The 20,467-nt window shown below is 44.7% G+C and overlaps 1 protein-coding gene across 10 annotated transcripts in view; it reads left to right on the top strand.

Moving 5' to 3' along the window:
• Nucleotides 1–20,467, top strand: part of TRAPPC8 (trafficking protein particle complex subunit 8) — a gene marked incomplete at its 3' end in the record, with an annotated part of 64,494 nt that overhangs the window by 15,178 nt on the left and 28,849 nt on the right. For 5 of the 10 annotated variants that reach the window (XM_081206770.1, XM_081206767.1, XM_081206764.1 and 2 more), the window contains 5 exons: nt 10,442–10,531; nt 11,396–11,570; nt 13,157–13,310; nt 13,699–13,789; nt 16,500–16,756. In XM_081206770.1, the coding sequence (XP_081062896.1) occupies nt 10,442–10,531; nt 11,396–11,570; nt 13,157–13,310; nt 13,699–13,789; nt 16,500–16,756 (767 nt within the window). The remainder of the gene's footprint in view (nt 1–10,441; nt 10,532–11,395; nt 11,571–13,156; nt 13,311–13,698; nt 13,790–16,499; nt 16,757–20,467) is intronic. The other 5 variants (XM_081206766.1, XM_081206765.1, XM_081206771.1 and 2 more) reach the window with 1 other exon arrangement.

Below are 20,467 nucleotides of genomic sequence, written 5' to 3'. Positions count from 1 at the left end.
TACGCCCCCCTTAGATCCAGCTTTGTGAAAATCTTTCCCTTCCTCACCATGGTCAAAATATCATCAATTCTGGGCATAGGGAACGCCACCGGTTCAGTCACTGCATTCAGCCGCCTAAAATCACATACAAGTCTCGGCTTGTCTGCATTTTTTTTGTCCACAAAGAACACTGGGCTCCCCCCTGCTGCTTTGGACTCTCTGATGAAGCCTCTCTTCAGGTTCTTGTCAATGAACCCTCGCAACTCCTGCATTTCCCTGTCTGACATGGCATACAACTTGCCCACGGGAAGCTGTGCTCCAGGGAGTAAATTGATCTGACAATCAAAGGGTCTATGAGGTGGTAGTTGGTCAGCTTCCTTCTCGCTGAACACGTCGCTGAGATCTGCATACTGTGGTGGTACCTTCACCTTCCCCATTACTTCAGTCCCTGCTAGGGTGGCTTGGGCCCCTACTGAACCCTTCTCCCCTTTGCAGTGTTCTAGGCAATGTGCTGAACCAAAGGACACCACTCTTTGATGCCAGCCAACCAGCGGATCATGTAGAGCTAGCCAGCTCATTCCCAAAATAATGGGAGCGCCTCCCAGGGTGGCCACATTAAACGCTATCAGTTCTGTGTGCCTTGCCACCCTCATTATCATTGGGACAGTCTGCAAGCGGACTCCTCCTCCCAACAACTCCCTGCCATCAATCGTGGTCACCTGCAGGGGGTTGCTTAAAGGGATGGTCTGTATCTGGTGTTCAGCAGCAAACTCCTTGCTCATAAAATTGCAGGAGCTGCCTGAGTCCAATAGCGCCTTTATTTTTAGGGGGTGCCCATTCTGCAGCTCTAGCGACACTTCAATCACCAGAGCAGGTCGAGGAGCTTCTGGCACGGGCACTTTCACTGCTCTTTGGCCTGGCTGCAGTGCCCCAATTGTGGCAACCAGGCGTTGGCTTTTACCTGCTCCGCTCCCCCTTCTTCTCCCCCCTCAACAGCTCCCACCATCCCTTGCCATTCCTTCCTCTGGGGGCAGACTCTGGCAAAGTGGCCTGGCTGTTGGCAGAGATAGCATTTCCGGGGGCCCTTTCCCTCCTTCTTAGCTCCCTCGCTGGTTTTTGAAAATGCGCGCGCGCGCGCTGTTCCGATTTCCATCGGCTCTGCCGGCGGGAAAGCTGGCTCAGGAATGTCTGGAATGCGGAACTCCTTCCAACGTTCCCCTCTCCCTTCCCGCCTCTCCAAGGCTCTTGCCTCCTGCCGCGCTCCTATGGTCAGCGCAGATTTGGTCCGCTGATCCATAGACTCCGCCCTGGGGCTCCGTGCCAGCTCGTCTTTCACCCCCGAAGAAAGACCTTCTTCAAATAGCATTTGAACGGGTGCCGCCGATAAATCCCAACTCAGTCTGTGAATCAGCATGGTAAACTCAGTCCAATATTCACGGACAGATCGACTCCCCTGCTTACAAGCCATTAGCTGTCTGCGCACCACCCCTTCCTCAATATCGCTGGAAAACATGATATCCATTGCACGAAAGAACTTCATTGTGTCCTTTAGTATGTCATTGTGCGTTGCCATTAGAGGTCGCACCCAGTCTCTAGCCCCTTTCTCAAGATGCCCAATTACAAAAGCAACTCGCGATTCCTCATCAGGGAACTCATCGAACTGCACATTAAGGGCATATTGCATCTCTGTCCTAAAAGCATGGTAGTCCTTGGGGTCCCCCCCAAATTTCTGCACCAATCCTGGTACCTTTCTGGGGAATTGGGTGGCTCTCCCCTTCTTGTCTGCATCCTGAGCCCTTCTCTCCTCCAGCCTCGCCGTCTGCAGGGCCAGTTGAACCTCCAACGCTCGGTATCTATCTTCCAAGCTTGGACCAGCTCCAGCCCCTGCTCCTCCGGTTCCGGTTGGTTCGCTCATGATGCCTTCTCTTGCACAGGCAGCGTACAAAGACTGTCGGACTGCTGTGAGGGTTTGATTAGCTGCTTGTGCGTGAAAACGTGCTCCCTCAGAGTTTGTGCGCCCCCACAAACCTCCGTGTGTGACGGAGCTCCTCAGACATGTCTGCTCTAGTCACTAGTAGAGTCCGACAGTGGCTGTCTGCGGAAGCGTTTCCAGCAAAGAAGTTCCTTAACGGAAACGCGTCTCCTGGACTCACGGCGTGACAGTTTCCTGCGAGATGCCTCCATCTCCGGAACGCCTCATGAATAGCAAGCAGTTCTCGGTCGTACACCGTGTAGTTCCTCTCGGATTTGTTCAGCTTCCGCGAGAAGAAGGCACACGGACGCCACTCCGACTCCTCCTTCCCCGGCTGCAGAAGAAGCACCGCCCCTATGGCTCTGTCAGATGCGTCTGTTTCAACCCTTAGCTTCTTTCGTAAATCCACATGCAGAAGTTGTTCTTCAGAGGCGAAGGCCCTTTTCAGTTCCTCAAACGCTCGCCCCGCCTCCGCCGTCCATACAAACTTCTTCTTACTGCTGAGACAGTCAGTGATGGGCGCCGTCAGATGGGCGAAGTTGCGGATGAACTTACGATAAAAGTTTCCAAACCCTAGGAACCTCTGCACATCCTTCTTGGTTTTGGGTGTTTTCCATTCCAGCACTGCCTGTACCTTGCCGGGATCCATGGCCAATCCCTTGTCTGACAGGCGGTACCCCAGGAATTCCACCTCCTTGGTATGGAACCGACACTTCTCCAGTTTGACCCACAGCCTGTTGGCTTGCAGTCTGCTCAACACTTCTCTGACGTCTCTCACATGTTGCTCCTCATTCTCAGAATACACCAACACATCATCTAGAAAGGCAACGCAATTCTTGTAGAGCAAAGGGCCCAGCACGTGGTTCATAAAAGATTGAAAACACGCGGAGCCTGCTTGTAATCCAAATGGCATAACGAGGTATTCAAACGCCCCCAAAGGGGTAAACATGGTGGTTTTCCATTCATCCCCTTTCCTTATGCGTATCAGGTTGTACGCCCCCCTTAGATCCAGCTTTGTGAAAATCTTTCCCTTCCTCACCATGGTCAAAATATCATCAATTCTGGGCATAGGGAACGCCACCGGTTCAGTCACTGCATTCAGCCGCCTAAAATCACATACAAGTCTCGGCTTGTCTGCATTTTTTTTGTCCACAAAGAACACTGGGCTCCCCCCTGCTGCTTTGGACTCTCTGATGAAGCCTCTCTTCAGGTTCTTGTCAATGAACCCTCGCAACTCCTGCATTTCCCTGTCTGACATGGCATACAACTTGCCCACGGGAAGCTGTGCTCCAGGGAGTAAATTGATCTGACAATCAAAGGGTCTATGAGGTGGTAGTTGGTCAGCTTCCTTCTCGCTGAACACGTCGCTGAGATCTGCATACTGTGGTGGTACCTTCACCTTCCCCATTACTTCAGTCCCTGCTAGGGTGGCTTGGGCCCCTACTGAACCCTTCTCCCCTTTGCAGTGTTCTAGGCAATGTGCTGAACCAAAGGACACCACTCTTTGATGCCAGCCAACCAGCGGATCATGTAGAGCTAGCCAGCTCATTCCCAAAATAATGGGAGCGCCTCCCAGGGTGGCCACATTAAACGCTATCAGTTCTGTGTGCCTTGCCACCCTCATTATCATTGGGACAGTCTGCAAGCGGACTCCTCCTCCCAACAACTCCCTGCCATCAATCGTGGTCACCTGCAGGGGGTTGCTTAAAGGGATGGTCTGTATCTGGTGTTCAGCAGCAAACTCCTTGCTCATAAAATTGCAGGAGCTGCCTGAGTCCAATAGCGCCTTTATTTTTAGGGGGTGCCCATTCTGCAGCTCTAGCGACACTTCAATCACCAGAGCAGGTCGAGGAGCTTCTGGCACGGGCACTTTCACTGCTCTTTGGCCTGGCTGCAGTGCCCCAATTGTGGCAACCAGGCGTTGGCTTTTACCTGCTCCGCTCCCCCTTCTTCTCCCCCCTCAACAGCTCCCACCATCCCTTGCCATTCCTTCCTCTGGGGGCAGACTCTGGCAAAGTGGCCTGGCTGTTGGCAGAGATAGCATTTCCGGGGGCCCTTTCCCTCCTTCTTAGCTCCCTCGCTGGTTTTTGAAAATGCGCGCGCGCGCGCTGTTCCGATTTCCATCGGCTCTGCCGGCGGGAAAGCTGGCTCAGGAATGTCTGGAATGCGGAACTCCTTCCAACGTTCCCCTCTCCCTTCCCGCCTCTCCAAGGCTCTTGCCTCCTGCCGCGCTCCTATGGTCAGCGCAGATTTGGTCCGCTGATCCATAGACTCCGCCCTGGGGCTCCGTGCCAGCTCGTCTTTCACCCCCGAAGAAAGACCTTCTTCAAATAGCATTTGAACGGGTGCCGCCGATAAATCCCAACTCAGTCTGTGAATCAGCATGGTAAACTCAGTCCAATATTCACGGACAGATCGACTCCCCTGCTTACAAGCCATTAGCTGTCTGCGCACCACCCCTTCCTCAATATCGCTGGAAAACATGATATCCATTGCACGAAAGAACTTCATTGTGTCCTTTAGTATGTCATTGTGCGTTGCCATTAGAGGTCGCACCCAGTCTCTAGCCCCTTTCTCAAGATGCCCAATTACAAAAGCAACTCGCGATTCCTCATCAGGGAACTCATCGAACTGCACATTAAGGGCATATTGCATCTCTGTCCTAAAAGCATGGTAGTCCTTGGGGTCCCCCCCAAATTTCTGCACCAATCCTGGTACCTTTCTGGGGAATTGGGTGGCTCTCCCCTTCTTGTCTGCATCCTGAGCCCTTCTCTCCTCCAGCCTCGCCGTCTGCAGGGCCAGTTGAACCTCCAACGCTCGGTATCTATCTTCCAAGCTTGGACCAGCTCCAGCCCCTGCTCCTCCGGTTCCGGTTGGTTCGCTCATGATGCCTTCTCTTGCACAGGCAGCGTACAAAGACTGTCGGACTGCTGTGAGGGTTTGATTAGCTGCTTGTGCGTGAAAACGTGCTCCCTCAGAGTTTGTGCGCCCCCACAAACCTCCGTGTGTGACGGAGCTCCTCAGACATGTCTGCTCTAGTCACTAGTAGAGTCCGACAGTGGCTGTCTGCGGAAGCGTTTCCAGCAAAGAAGTTCCTTAACGGAAACGCGTCTCCTGGACTCACGGCGTGACAGTTTCCTGCGAGGTATGGGTCTCCCTATGGGAGACTCCGATACCTCCCCACTGTTCTCGCTGGAAGCCTCCCTGAGCCCTCCCTCCTGCTCGCATTCCCTCAGAGACCCACTCCTCCCCCTGCTGGTCCCTGCTTCAGCAGTTGAGTCTCTTTCATCCTGCCTGAGTCCCTCCACCACCTGATGCTCTGATGGCAGTTCCCTGACAGGTATCAATGCTTTATATAAGGAACAAAGGGCAAATATTATAGTAAATAATATTATCTCAGAAAAATGTAATATCATGAAAGGAACTTGTCAAGGGAATTGGGGTTGCTTGCGTGTAAACCTCCAGCTGTTCCAAACTGCTTAGGGGTGGTTGTGTCTTTCCCTGACTGAGCCGCCCTTGGCGTTGCTGCTCAGTCGCTAGCAGAATCCGTGAGTGGGCGTCTCCTAAATTTCCTCCAGCATAAGAATTCCTTGACGGACAACCTTCGCCTCGCCTCTCTGCGCGGAAGCCTTCTGCGCAGAGTGGGCGTGCCGAGTGGTGGTCCTCCACCCTCCTCACTGACTTCACTGGAAGAGTCTCGGAGCCTCACCTCCGAGATGCTCTCTGCCTCTCCCTTCTTCCTGGTGTCACCTGGACTTTCTTCCCCAGATGACGTTCTCTCTCTTCCCTTACTCGTTCCCTCTCCTGCAGAATCTGGGAGCCTCGCCTCTCCCCTCTGCTCTGATGTCAGTTCCCTGACAGAACTAGACAGGGATGTCTGCTCTCCTTGCTATTATTTATTCTTACCCTAGAAAGTTTATTGCAAAATATAAGAAACAATGATAAAATTAGTGGAATAAGAGTGGGCAGACAAAACTATAAAACAAAGCAAAACCTTTGCAGACAGTATAGTCTTAACTTTGGAACTTTGGATGATCACCCTAAAAGGAAATTAGAGGAAATTACTGGCTGGAAAATAGAGGAAAAAGTGAAGTATTTAGGAGTGTGGTAAATGGCAAATAATCATAATATTTACAAGGCCAATTATATGAAGACTTGGAAAGAAATGAAAAAAGACCTAGATATATGGGGCAGAATGCATTTATCTTTAATGGTGAGAATCTCAGTGATAAAAATGAATATCTTCCCAAAAATGTTATTTCTGTTCCAAACGATCTCAATACTTAATGATGTATTCTGTCTAAAAGAATGGCAAAAATACCTCTCTAAATTTATATGGAGGAGGAAGAAACCCAGGATAAAATATAATACTCTTATTGATCTAAAAGATAGAGGGGGTTTCACACTCTCAGACTTAGAACTGTATTTTGAAGCGGCCTGCCTATGTTGGATAAAAGATTGGGTTTTGCTGGAAAACACACAGTTGTTTAAAGGGACCTGACGTCAAACATGGTTGGCATGCATGTTTTGATATGGCAAAGCTAATAATAATAATAATAATAATATATTATTTATACCCCGCCCATCTGGCTGGGCTTCCCCAGCCACTCTGGGCGGCTTCCAAAAGAATATTAAAATACTATAATACATCAAACATTAAAAGCTTCCCGAAACAGGGCTGCCTTCAAATGTCTTCTAAAAGCCTGGTAGCTGTTGTTCTCTTTGACATCTGGTTGGAGGGTGTTCCACAGGGAAGGCGCCACTACCGAGAAGGCCTTCTGCCTGGTTCCCTGTAACTTGGCTTCTCGCAGTGAGGGAACTGCCAGAAGGCCCTCGGTGCTGGACCTCAGTGTCCGGGTAGAACGATGGGGGTGGAGACGCTCCTTCAGATATACTGGACCAAGGCCGTTTAGGGCTTTAAAGGTCAGCACCAACACTTTGAATTGTGCTCGGAAACGTACTGGGAGCCAATGTAGGTCTTTCAAGACCGGTGTTATGTGGTCTCTGCGGCCGCTCCCAGTCACCAGTCTAGCTGCCGCGTTCTGGATTAGTTGTAGTTTCCGGGTCACCTTCAAAGGTAGCCCCACGTAGAGCGCATTGCAGTAATCCAAGCGGGAGATAACCAGAGCATGCACCACTCTGGCGAGGCAGTCAGCTTTTAAATATTTTCTTAAGTTCATTATACACTGTGAAGCTGAAATACACAAAAGTTTCTCTAACCATGTTATTAGGAAAAATTTAATTAGAGTATGGAGGGAAAAATAAAACCTCATTGGAAAACTAAACACCAAGGTGATTATCCCCGATAGAAGCAGAGACAAAAAAAAAAAAAAAAATTAACATGGGGGTTAAGTGGGGTACCTACAATGAGTTGTTAGATTTCTCAGAAGCAGAACTAAAAATGAAAAAAAAGAAGATTGAAGAATTTATGTGTTGAATTGGCTAAATTATTATCAAATTAACTCCAAATTTAAGGCAGACAAAAAGTGGGGTTCACAGAACAACCATCACAATTTGAAAAAGAAAAAGAAAATAAATTTAAAATTTACTGCATGTTACGTGTTAAAAGAGATCTGTTTAAAAATGATCCACAGGTGGTATATGACGCCAAGCAGACTAGCCAAAATATTTAGATCTAAAAGTGACAAATGTTGGAAATGCCAAGAAACAGTTGGTACACTCTATCATTTATGGTGATTGTGGAGGAGAACAAAATAATTTTGGGACACAGTGTATAATGAACTTAAGAAAATATTTAAAAGAATGTTTCCCAACAATCCAGAAGCTTTTCTTCTGGGAATAGTAACAACAGAACCCCCCCCCCCAAATATAACAAGAAAATAATCATAACGAATTGAAAAAAATACTCAGCAGTAGATATTATAATGTGAGATTATGGGGGATGACGGGACGATGAAGAGTGAGGCCGAGGACGGGCTGGCGCCGCCGTATTAAGGCTGCTGTACACGCCCCCTCGGAGGCATCTGGTTGGGTGCCCACCGATGGGCGTGGGCGCCAGCCAGGTGAGTGGGAGGCAGGGGGCTAACGCCCCCTGCTAGAGGCGGGGCTTGGGCTCCCGCCCACAACCACTCCCCTCCCTTCAGGAGGAGAGCCTTTATGTAAGGCAGTGGTGTCCAAACTTTTCAAGGAGGGCCAGATTTAATGAAGTGAAGGGCCAACTTTTTTTTTAGGATTGAAGTTGTTGAGGGTTTTTTTTAGGATTTTACCCCAGGAAATAAACTGCCACAGGGGCCAGATTAAACCGACCAGTGGGCCAGATTAGGCCCCTGAAACGGACTTTGGGCATGCCTGATGTAAGGTAATGAAAATACCGTATTTTTCGCTCTATAACACGCACCAGACCATAACACGCACGCAGTTTTTAGAGGAGGAAAACAAGAAAAAAAATATTCTAAACAAAATAGTGGATATATGATTTTTGTGGTTCATGCTGTGGCCACAGACATGTGATCTGACAGTGAGTTTGGAGTAGCCCAATGCAAAAATCCTGAGGATCCATGTGGATCCATGCTTTGTAACCACGGAGGAGGGAAGGAAGGGGAACCATGGATCCTCTGCTCACGACTGCAGCAGATCCCCCCCACCCGCAGGCATTCGCTCCATAACACACACAGACATTTCCCCTTACTTTCTAGGAGGAAAAAAGTGAGTGTTATGGTGCAAAAATACGGTAATTTAGTAGAGTAAGAAAAGACAGTTAAAAGGATAGTAGATAGGAAACCATGGAAAGAGTGGAAGGGAAGTTTAACTCAAGATATATATGATTTAAATAATCTTGGAAAAATATAGCTATGTTATTACTATCATATGTTTATGACTGATATCCATGCTATTTATTTTATTTATTTTTATGTATGACTGTAACGTAGTATGTGTTGACAACGATATATAACAGGAAAGCAAATAAAAAAACACAAAAACTTAACCTACTTTGATCAATATTTTAATGGGCATTCTTTATTCTACATAAACTGCTTATAAGTTATGGATGATTAAGTGGTATATAAATACATAAGTAAAATATATAAAAAGTGATGATGGTTATGCTGAATGGTACAAAAGTGGTGTTTACGTTCAAGAATTAAAATATTAAAATATGATTTGGGCCTTTACTTGAATGTGAGGTGCCTGTGAGCTTCTAATGGTATTTGTAAGAAAGCAATGCATTTACAGTCTTAAAAAAAGAAAAAAAGATGGAATCTATACAGTGGGTTTACTAGAAGGGAATAGTAGTCTTGGTTACTATACTTGTGGTGGTAACAAATCCTGAAAGGTGATCCTCTAACCACAACTATGACAACAAAACAAATTCCTGTTCTATGTTTTTCAAATTTAGAATTATACTATACCTATAACCAGTTTCATTATGATAAACGTGTGATTTTAGTAACATTGAATGTACATGACCAGTTGTGACCCTGCCAGACTTATACCTAGCATCTGGGAAAAACAGCCTTGTGGGCCTAATGAGTTCTGCAGCCTGGAGATTCCCTTTGCCAGTGTTAGATCAATGTATGTTAGCTATATTGCTTTTTGTTTAATATATTTTGATTGTTCTCTGAATAACCTCAGCATTAGATCAGGTTTCTTAAGTGGAGCTTACTTGTAATTTTGAATTGCAAAAAATGATATAACTGATTTTAGAATTTTAACAAAATGTAGGCTGCAATCATATATACACTTGCAGTTCACCAATCCATTTTACATTTTGTTATTCTGTACTTTTTTGTTATTTTGTTATTCTGTACTTTAAAAAAAATCAGTGAATCTTGTATTGGGGCCCTGCTGTCACCTCTCCTCCCTAATTCTCTCCTCCCCTTTTTTCTCCCCAGCCATTTCCTCAACTCCTTTGTATGTTACAATGTCTTGCTTAGTCTTAGTTGTTTCTGTTTATTTGAAAACTGAATAAAAATTATGTATACACACACTTAAGACTACAGACATCAGACTACATCTCATTGAACTCAGTGGAGCTGACTTCTGAGTAACTTACAGATAGGGTTGCCATATTTCAAAAAGTAAAAACCAGGACACTCCAAAATTGTGTTTGTTTTTTTAGCGTGAATTCTGTTTTCGTTCAAATAAATGAAAAATTCCCAAAACTATACTACTGATAAGCTGTAGTTGTACAGGCATGGCAGTATGAATCAAATTGTATGGGAGTAGCAGAGGGGCGAAATCTTTCTGATGTTGCAGTACGCCGTGGAATATATTGTGAACCATATGAATGAAATCTTCATTAGCTTCCCTTTCTTTATGAATTGCAATCGTGAAAATAGTTTCTTCTAATCTTTGTCCAAATCATACTGCAGAAGTGCTCAATAACTAATTACTGCTGCTGTTAAGCTTGATAACTTTTTCCAAGACCTCTCCTGCTGGCAGTTAAGTTGTCTACTTTTTTTTTTAATAGCAGAGTAGCTTGTCTCTTCATTTTAAATGTTTCTGTGATATCTTTTTAATTTATTTCAGCTACCACTCCATGGTTTGAGGCTTATCGAGAGAGCTTTCTTCAGTCTATGCCATCATCAGACCATGAATTCCTAAACCACTATGTAGCCTGTATCCTTTGGAACAGAAAGATAAATGTATGTTGTATATAAGATGCTTCTGTCCTACATCTGCTAGTAAAGAAGCTTGTTAAAAAAGTGGGAAACTGCAACAAAGCAATTCTTTATCGGAATTAATTGGGAGTATATGGTGCTTAAGGTCATTTTGTTTGTGTTTGAATTGTTTGATATTGAATTGCTAATAATTGCAGCAAAAACCTGCATTATTCAGAACCTTAAATTACTCGGTTTTTATGTGTTCTTGCTTGTACAGAACCCCTTTGCACCTCCCTTTGAACGAGCCACAATTACACCAGGAAGCCCTTAATTAACTATGGTTTCACATTTCATCTGAAATGGTAAACTGTGGTTTTCAGCTTTGGAACAAGCCAGGATATTAATTCTTGGTTTGAACTTTTGTAATATCCTGGCTTGTTCTGATGCTGATAAACATAATTGGAGGCTTCCTGGTTTAATCACTGCTTGCAATATGAGGATTCTAGCTGGGTGAGGATTCTTGGGTACAGACCAGCTTTTAGTACTTTATCAAAGAATAATCTTGCAGTCATTTAGCTAATGGTAGCATAGCAAACAGACTGCAATGAGCCCATCATTTATACAACATTATTTTTAGACAGTATTTTATCTTCAGTTAGCTGCCACCTGTCTTGCTAAAGATGGATTATTATTATTATTATTATTATTATTATTATTATTATTATATTTATCACAAGTGACTTACTTGTAGCTTTTCTTTAAATGTAATTTAGGCATAGGTTTAAAAGAAGCACTGAAGTTGTTACTGGAACAATACCCAAGCATTAACTAGTTCTTGGTTAACTTGTGAACTTGTGGTTCATCCTTAATGTCAACTAAGGTATGCTCGTGGTGTCATCTAGTGAACCTGAACCTGTGGAACAGTTTTTAAAGCTTTCACAAGAGCAGCATCAGATTCAACATAGTAATGAATACTCTTATCCAAAATGGTTCATTCCAAACACCCTCAAATACTATGTGTTGTTGCATGATGTGAGTTTAGGAGAGGAACAAAGGTGAGTAGGGTTGTCTAAGTGGCTTCTCTGACACTTTATAAGATTTCTGAAATGCCGATTTTAAACTTGCTAATGTCTACATAGTTTAAGATAATTCCATTATCCTCAGTTCTTGAACATACAGGTGTAATTCTTTCTGGTGTACAAAAACTATGTGTCTAATATAACTTGCTGTAACAAGCATAAATCATGTAGGACTATGCCGCTATAAATAACCCAAAAGAGAGAGCTGTATTCTTTTAAAGTAAGTAGGTTAAATCAGATATTTTGGTCATGGAGGATTCCTAGATAAAGTGTGATTCCTCTGGCTCATGTTAAGGAAATTCTTTTAGGGTTTTGTGTTTCCTTTAGAATAAAAAATGGTGCATTTTCAGAAAAATTCATGAGCTCTTCCATGAAGCAGTCAGGAAATGCAAGTGCTTGATATTGCAAAACACTCTAAAAGTTTGTTATTTAGTACCTTCTGCTACCATTGTGTACTACTGGGATGTGTGTGTTTTTTAAATAGGAAATTGGACTTTTCAAATGGTTGTCTGCAGTTAGTCACTAGGACCAGAATTAGCCCGTAACAATATAAAACATAAACTGGTGAAAGAGTTTTTTTGCAAATGTGTTGCTACTCTTAACCTGACTTTACAATAGTAACCTTAGGAAAGAACTCTGTTCTGTCTTAAAAAAAATAAGTGCTCAGGGTGGGGCGATTTACAAAATGGCATGTGCCAACACAATTTTATGCCGTTTATTGCTGTCCTGGCACTGCAGGCATATTACATGGATGCTACAGGGAAGCTGACTCCTACAGATATTTCACATTAGAATTGGCTTGAACATAATGGGTTAGATCAGGGGTCAGCAAACTTTTTCAGCAGGGGGCCAGTCCACTGTCCCTCAGACCTTGTGGGGGGGCGGACTATATTTTGAAAAAAATAATAATGCAAGCGCACAATGAGCCCCAGTGGCTGCTTACCTGTATCTTGCAAGCAGCAGGGGCTGGCGGCGGTGGAGGGATGATGAACGGCATGCGAAAGGGCTCTGGAGAGGGGCTGCTTAAAACGGCTGCTGCTTGAGCGCTACTATTGCTGGCACCAACAATGCCCAGCCCCCTTCCTCTAGGCAGGGTGGGGAGAAGCCAGGAGGAGGGAGGAAGGTGCCGCTGCTGCCGCCATGTGAAGGAGAGGGAAAGTATGTGCATGCTGACGATCCACGCAGTGATTCCCGGACCGTCTGCAGGCCGGATCCAGAAGGCCATTGGGCCTGATCCAGCTCGCAGACCTTAGTTTGCCTACCCATGGGTTGGATCTAAGGTAAACATGCACAGTGGAGCTAGCAGAAACAACCCTTGATCTTTATGTACTACATTCCCAAAATCTTCTATCAGTACCATGTTTGCCTCTTCTTAAATGTTCATCTGTCCTCTTCTTTTGTTTTCAAAATCTGTCCTCTTTTGATGTTTTTATTCATGCTGGAAGCTGCCCAGATGGGCAGGGTAATGGCTACGTGAACATGCCAGGAATAAAGGTGAAGTTGCATTACCCGTCAAGAAGGATGATGTTTGAAAATATTCTGCAATACTTTACAATTTTTAGGGCTGATTCAATTTATGAAGAAATGAAACAGAGGTATGGGACTCAGGGGTGCTATTTACTTAAGATAAATTCTCGTGGGTCTAATCGAGGAGCAGACGAACAGATTCCTGATCCCTGGAGCCAGTATCTTCAGAAAAACACTATCCAAACCCAGGTATATTTTTTTACTTAAAACTTTTTCTGTACTATACTGAAGGGTCTCTTCACTCCTTTTGCTGTATGTGAGTCTGTTTATTTATTTTAATAAATTACCGTATTTTTTGCACCATAACACTCACTTTTTTCCTCCTAGAGGAAGGGGAAATGTCTGCGTGTTACGGAGCGAGTGCCTACGGATGGCGGGGGGATCTGCTGCAGTCGTGAGCAGAGGATCCATGGTTTCCCTTCCTTCCCTCCTCTGTGGCTCGCTTTGAAACAGCAAAGCGGGAGAAGAGCCGCTGAGTGGGGAGGAGAGAGGAAATAAATTAGTGATTTATAGAAGTGTAAAATATGTTACATTTTCAGAAAGTTGAAACTGTTTTTTGTATGTTTTATCCTGACAGGAACCTTATGAAGATGGCCCATATACAGTAATTTCAAATAAGAATTCTGATCACTTTATACCACTGGATGGGTTAGGTAATGATTCCAAAGGTATATTTCTTTTTATAACAACTTAGTTTAAAAAATAAAAATAAACCAGTGGTTTATCAGAATACTGCAACTGCAGGTCCCATTTTAATCATGCCAGAATGTACCCTTATTTCATCATGGTATAATAAGGTAACTGCCATCAAAACTGTGTAATATGAGCAGTGTTTTTTTCTTGGGGGATGCAGGGGTATGCATGCCCCTAAACATTTTCTGAATCTAAGTTTGGCCTCATTGAGGGGTAGTATTTCAATATTAGTAGAAAATGAGCATATCCCTAAACATTTTTTAAGAAACAAAGCATTGGATAAGAGCTGCAAATCCCCACCTCAAATCTCAGTTCTCCTATGAGCTCTTTTGATGGCCGCCTGCAAACTACTAACTCATTGTCTCAGTCCCCTTTTGAAACAATACTAGCAAAATTTGCATAATTATTCTAAGGCTTATTAAGAACATATATGGAGTGGTTTTGAGTTTTCATAAAAGTATCAAGTGCTTATGTAGGGATGCTTGTTCCTCCAGGATTAGCTGAAAAGTATTTGCTGCAGTATCAGTGATGATTCAAGTAGTATCTTGCTCTTCCTACAAACTTCATTACAGTGAAGCTGATTGGTGACTTTCCCCATCCCCTGAAATTGATCTGATCAGATCACCTAGTATGACCCTAGCCTTCCACCAAGAGTTTCCCCCTTACAAGTCAGGTGCCATTAAAAAATAAAATAAAAGCTTGTTGGAGTTGTTAAGCAAACAGTAAAAGACTACAATCATTGGTAAAAGTCTAGCTCCTTTTGAAGTGTTTCTGAAGCTCACTGTATTTGTAGAGATAAGCCTCTGTCTTTCTAAGCTGTGTTCACTAGGCTAAAATACATGGGAAGTTTATTTGTAGACCTCTCCTAGTTGAAACATAGCCAGCTCATAAGAATGTATTGCAAAGGTGGAGCAAACAAGCAAATATTGTTGTGTTGCATTACAAAAATGCAAAGGAAGTTCAGAAATGCATGCATATTAAAATTAAGCTAAATAGAATTAGTGAATGTCCTGAGATTTTACAGTTACCTCAGGTACTGTAGATCTCACAATTTACCACACCCCCTTAAATATACTCTTTTGCTAAATGTTTCATTAACACATACCAAATAATAAATACCAAATACATGACACTTGTTTGCTTCAGTTATTTTGTGGGGCAAACCATGCTTTCATGCTGTTATGGTACGCAGGTGGCGCTGTGGTCTAAACCACTGAGCCTCTTGGGCTTGCCAATCGGAAGGTCGGCAGCTTGAATCTGTATGACGGGGTGAGCTCCCTTTGCTCTGTTCCAGCTCCTGCCAACCTATCAGTTCGAAAGCATACAAGTGTGAGTAGATAAATAGGTACTGCTGTGGCAGGAAGGTAAACAGTGTTTCCATGTGCTCTGGCACTTGTCACGGTCCTCTGTGTACCAGTAGCAGTTTAGTCCTGCTGGCCGTATGACCTGGAAAGCTGTCTGCTGTATGGACAAACACTGGCTCCCTCAGCCTGAAAAGTGAGATGAGCGCCACACCCCATAGTCACCTTTGACTGGACTTAACCATCCAGGGGTCATTTACCCTTACCTACCTTTTACCTTTAATGTTGTTATACAGTTCCTAGTTTATATATCTTTGGTATCACCATAGGGTTCTTTGCAGATGGTGCCATTTCAGATTTCTGGTTTTCTTGGAGAGGAGGGGAGCTTAAGAACATGTGAGTAGGAATGTGGGGAAGAGAGTAGGAATGTGACTGCCCTACCTAAATAGTGGTGGTACTTCTGGAGCAGGCATAGGCAAACTCGGCCCTCCAGATGTTTTGGGACTAGAATTCCCATCATCCCTAGCTAACTGGACCAGTGGTCAGGGATGATGGGAATTGTAGTCTCAAAATATCTGGAGGGCCAAGTTTGCCTATGCCTGTTCTGGAGACTATAATAATGTTAGCAATTGTTGGCTGAGTTTGGTCTTGGGTCTCTCTAGTTGTTTGATAATGCATATATATTGGTTTAAAAACCACATTTGTTTATTAGTTAATATTTGATTTGGTGCTTCCCTCAGAGACATTTCACTGGCTCCCAGCTGAGAGCTGGCTTTAGTCTCTTTCCAGTTGTAATTCCAAGTTGTCAGAATTCTAAGTTTATACTTTATCCCTTACTTGGAATCTCCATGTTACCTTCAGATGCCATGAATAGAATTTGCATGTTTCCTTCAATATGTTGAGGTCATGACAGCTCTGACTTCCTGTGAATCATATTAGGTTGGCCAATGGCTAGGGAGGCTAGTCCAATGAGAGGTAGTGGCTAGTTAGATATACCTTTTCATTTTCTATTGTTTTCCTCTTGTAAGTTGGTACATTATTTGTTTGCAAACTTTCATATTATGCACTACAATTTGGCATAACCATTGCAAAATGTCATTAAATAGTATCCATGTAGACGGGGAAAATCTAACATACACTTATATTTTATTTTGCATATTGGTATAATGATTTGATTAAAATACAACTAATCTAATTTGGAATGGAGTAATAGTAGCTGTAAAATATGTTGTATACAGAGGATTGACAACTCTGAATTATAGTAACTTTCACTACATTTTAGAAAGGTGGGATATCAGTTAACTCATAATCACTTGCTAAAATTCCAATCCCTAGTATCAGAGCTTATTTAAATAGGTAATTGTTTACATATTTTGTTTTTCAGTAGATGGTTTATCGAATAATTTTAAGAGTCATCCACTTCAATTGGATCACACTAGTGAGAGTGGTTGTTTTGATGGCACTGATTATGTGAAACCAAATTCATCCATGCATGAATCGAAGAAGTCAAATACATGGACACCTCATGGCACCTGTTTGACACTCACAGATCATGATCGAATTCGACAGTTCATACAGGAATTTACCTTTAGAGGGCTTTTGCCACATATAGAGAAAACGATCAGGCAACTTAATGACCAGGTAAGTCATTCACCCTCTAAGCCTTTTTGCCTAGCTGATAAATAAACTCAGGAAGATATGCACTTTAATCTGTTTTATCTATAGTAGATGTAACAGGCATGTAGTCAACGTCTATGTTTGCTTACAACAAAGTGGTCTGCCTGTTTTCTGGAGTTAATGCCCTCCTGATACTCCTTCCCTCCTTGCTTCAGTTCCAGTCAGGCTGTCTGGAAAAAAGGCTGAGCGTTTTCTTCAGAAAAGCCTTGTGTTACTCCTATTGGTCTCGTGGCTCTGGGTGGCGCTTCTGATCTTACCATCATTTGTCATTTTTGCTTCTGGCCTCCAGATGGGATCATCTGTTGCCCTGAGTTATTTTTTGTAGGAACCCAAACCCATCTGACAGAATGTGAATCATTTGCTTTTCCTTCTCCCGTCTCAGGGGACCTGTGTCAGGCTTAGAACTACTTTTGGATAATTTTTTTTCACATGCATCAAGGAATCAGGAAGACTGAGGTGGTCAGATATTCTAAAATCACCATCTTGAGACGCAGAGGTTGAGTCTTGAAGCTAAATACTTCAAGGACCACCTCTCTCCATATGAACTGACCCAGACTCTGCAATAATAATATTGACACTCTTCTTGGTGTGCCCCCTCCCCAAGAGGTCCAGGGTGTGTGTGACAACACGAGAAACAGCATTTTCTGCGGTGGCTTGCCGTTTGTGGAAGGCTTTCTCCATGGTACCATTTGGGGTTACTTTAAAAAAAAGGAATTAGTGCCGCTGCTGCTACTGCAGCAGCAGAAATCTGTCCTGTTTAGACAGATCCCAAAACTTTATTGCTAAATTAGTAATGAGGGTTGGGGTTTAGAAATGACACTGCTTCTAGGGACACGTCTACTTCAGCCTGTTTCCTAATCTGGTTGCTGCTAGTTTCTTCCATTAAGACAGTTTGAGGTACAGTGGTACCCCGCAAGACGAACGCCTCGCGAGACGAAAAACTCGCAAAACGAAAGGTTTTTTCGTTTTCGAGTTGCCTCGCAAGACGAATTTCCCTATGGGCTTGCTTCGCAAAACGAAGCTTGCCCCGGGGACAGCGGGTCTTCTCTTTTGAAGCAAGGGGTGGCGGGGAGAAGCGATCTTCTCCCCGCAGCCCCAGGTCCGGGGACAGCGGGAAGTGCTTCCCGCTGTCCCCGGACCTGGGGCTGCGGGGAGAAGATCGCTTCTCCCCGCCGCCCCTTGCTTCAAAAGAGGTCCGGGGACAGCGGGAAGCGCTTCCCGCTGTCCCCGGACCTGGGGCTGCGGGGAGAAGATCGCTTCTCCCCGCCGCCCCTTCCTTCAAAAGAGGTCCGGGGACAGCGGGAAGCGCTTCCCGCTGCCCCCGGACCTCTTTTGAAGGAAGGGGCTGCGGGGAGATCGCTTCTCCCGGTGCTCCGAAGTGGGGTGGGGGGGTGGGAACACCTTCCCCCACCGCCCGGCTTTGGAACGGTGCTCCGAAGCGGGGCGGGGTGGTGGTGGGAACACCTTCCCCCACCGCCCGGCTTCGGAACGGTGCTCCGAAGCGGGGCGGGGGGGTGGGAACACCTTCCCCCACCGCCCGGCTTCGGAACGGTGCTCCGAAGCGGGGCGGGGGGGTGGGAACACCTTCCCCCACCGCCCCGCTTCGGAACGGTGCTCCGAAGCGGGGCGGGGGGCGGGAACACCTTCTGAAGGCTGGCGGGGGGCAAAAGTCTTTGTCCCCCCTGCCTGCCTTCCCAGGGGCTTTTAAATCGCCCCGGACAGCGAGAAGTCCTCCGCTGTCCCGGGGTGATTTTAAAATGCCGCCCGCCAGCATTTTAAGATTGCCCGGACAGCGGAGAAGTCCTCCGCTGTCCCGGGGTTTTTTAAAATGCTGGGGGTGGGAAGAAAAGCCCTTATCCCCCCCCAGCCTTCAGAAGAGGTCCGGGGACAGACTGTCCCTGGACCTGGTCTGAAGGCGGTTTCCCTAGGAACGCATTAATTGATTTTCAATGCATTCCTATGGGAAACCGTGCATCGCAAGACGAAAAACTCGCAAGACGAAGAGACTTGCGGAACGAATTAATTTCGTCTTGCGAGGCACCACTGTAGTTGGTAGTGATCCCGCTGGTAGGTTTTTTAATTTGTGAATTCGTCTTAATTTTTTTCTGTAGTAATAGGGATTTTTGTAGCATTACTGCACAGTACGCCTTGTCTGATGGAAAATTCCTGTGTTTTGCTACAGCATAGGCGGGGAACCTTTTTTGTCTGGACAGGCTGGATCTTTATCTTCCCGTAATCCAGGATCCAACTTTGACAGATGGGTGATCTCACCCACTTGTAATCCTCTGATTTCGTAATGATGCTTGGCAGGGGGTTGGACTCGATGGCCCTTGTGGTCTATTCCAACTCTATGATTCTGTGATTGATGGGTGGGAGGGTGGGTGGTCCTGCTTACCTGACAAGGTTGGCCTGTCTGGGTGTGGTTAGCTAGAGCCTAAGTATTGGTTGATGAGTGGGAAGTTCAGGCCTGCTTTCTACAAGGTTTGGGTGTGCCCATCTGAACCATACACAGTCATACCTTAGTTCTCGAACGCCTTGGTACTCGTATGTTTTGGCTCCTGAGAGCCGAAAACCCCGAAGTAAGTGTTCCGGTTTTCGAACGTTCTTTGGAAACTGAACATCCGACTTGGCTTCTGCGGTTTCCGATTGATTGCAGGAAGCTCCTGCAGCCAATCAGAAGCTGCACCTTAGTTTTTGAATGGTTCCGGGAGTTGAACGGAGTCCCAGAACGGATTAAGTAGGACAACCAAGGTACCACTGTAATACTTTTCTGTGTCTTTACCTTGCACATGGCATCACATATGATATGAGTTGTGGGGCGGTAGGCATTGTTTTTGGAAACTGGACTTACAGGGCAAATGGAAAGACTTGGCAGGCCAAATTTTGCCAGGGCTGGAGGTTTTCCATCACTGTGCTACAGACATTGATAACTTCTGATCATCTTAGCTTGTCTCTAGGAAGAAAGCTATATTTAGATGAAGGCCTGCTTCAGTATTAAAAAGTGCAACACTTCATTTTTTGGGGTGATCTATACAGCTCTGAACATAGCTTGCAGCTTTTCATAACATTTAAAAACTTCATAATATAGGGTCTGACTCTACAAAACCTGCTTTCTCTTTACAATTTCCCATGAATGGCTTCTAGCACTAGGACCATGAAACAGTCGCAGTGCATAGTGCCTTAAAAATGGCAAACACAACCTATCCTTTTCAATATTTTATATTCAAAGGAAATTTTTCATAAATCTTACCACATTCAAAGGAAAAACCACCATCTTGTTCCTTTGGAGGACAGGTAAGACCCACATAAATAAAAAATGTTTGTGTGTTTATTTCCTACTAGGGAAAATGTGTGTTGACTTCTAAAAAACAACAACCTTTGATTCAGCTCAGATCTCTGTTTAAAAAATAACACTTGGTTGTTTCACTAAAGCTTTATTGCAGTGCATGTGCAAAATGGGTTCAGAGTTGTGTTCACATTTGCAGACTTACCCTTAACCATAGAGTAGAGCATGACATTCAAAGCTTATTCTAAAGAGTTTCGTTTCCTTAGCAGTAGCTATGAAATATAACATTTCCTGGTCTCTTGACCCTGATCAGAAGAGCCTCATGTAGATTTACGGCTCCCTTCACCCAGTCCCTCCCATTTCCAGTGCCAGTTCTCTCCACCATTCCC

Source organism: Podarcis bocagei (assembly GCF_964188305.1).
Source record: "Podarcis bocagei genome assembly, chromosome: 8".
In the NCBI taxonomy this organism is placed as follows: domain Eukaryota; kingdom Metazoa; phylum Chordata; class Lepidosauria; order Squamata; family Lacertidae; genus Podarcis; species Podarcis bocagei.
Note: the sequence above shows the minus strand (reverse complement) of the source record. Positions and strands in the feature narration are given on the sequence as shown.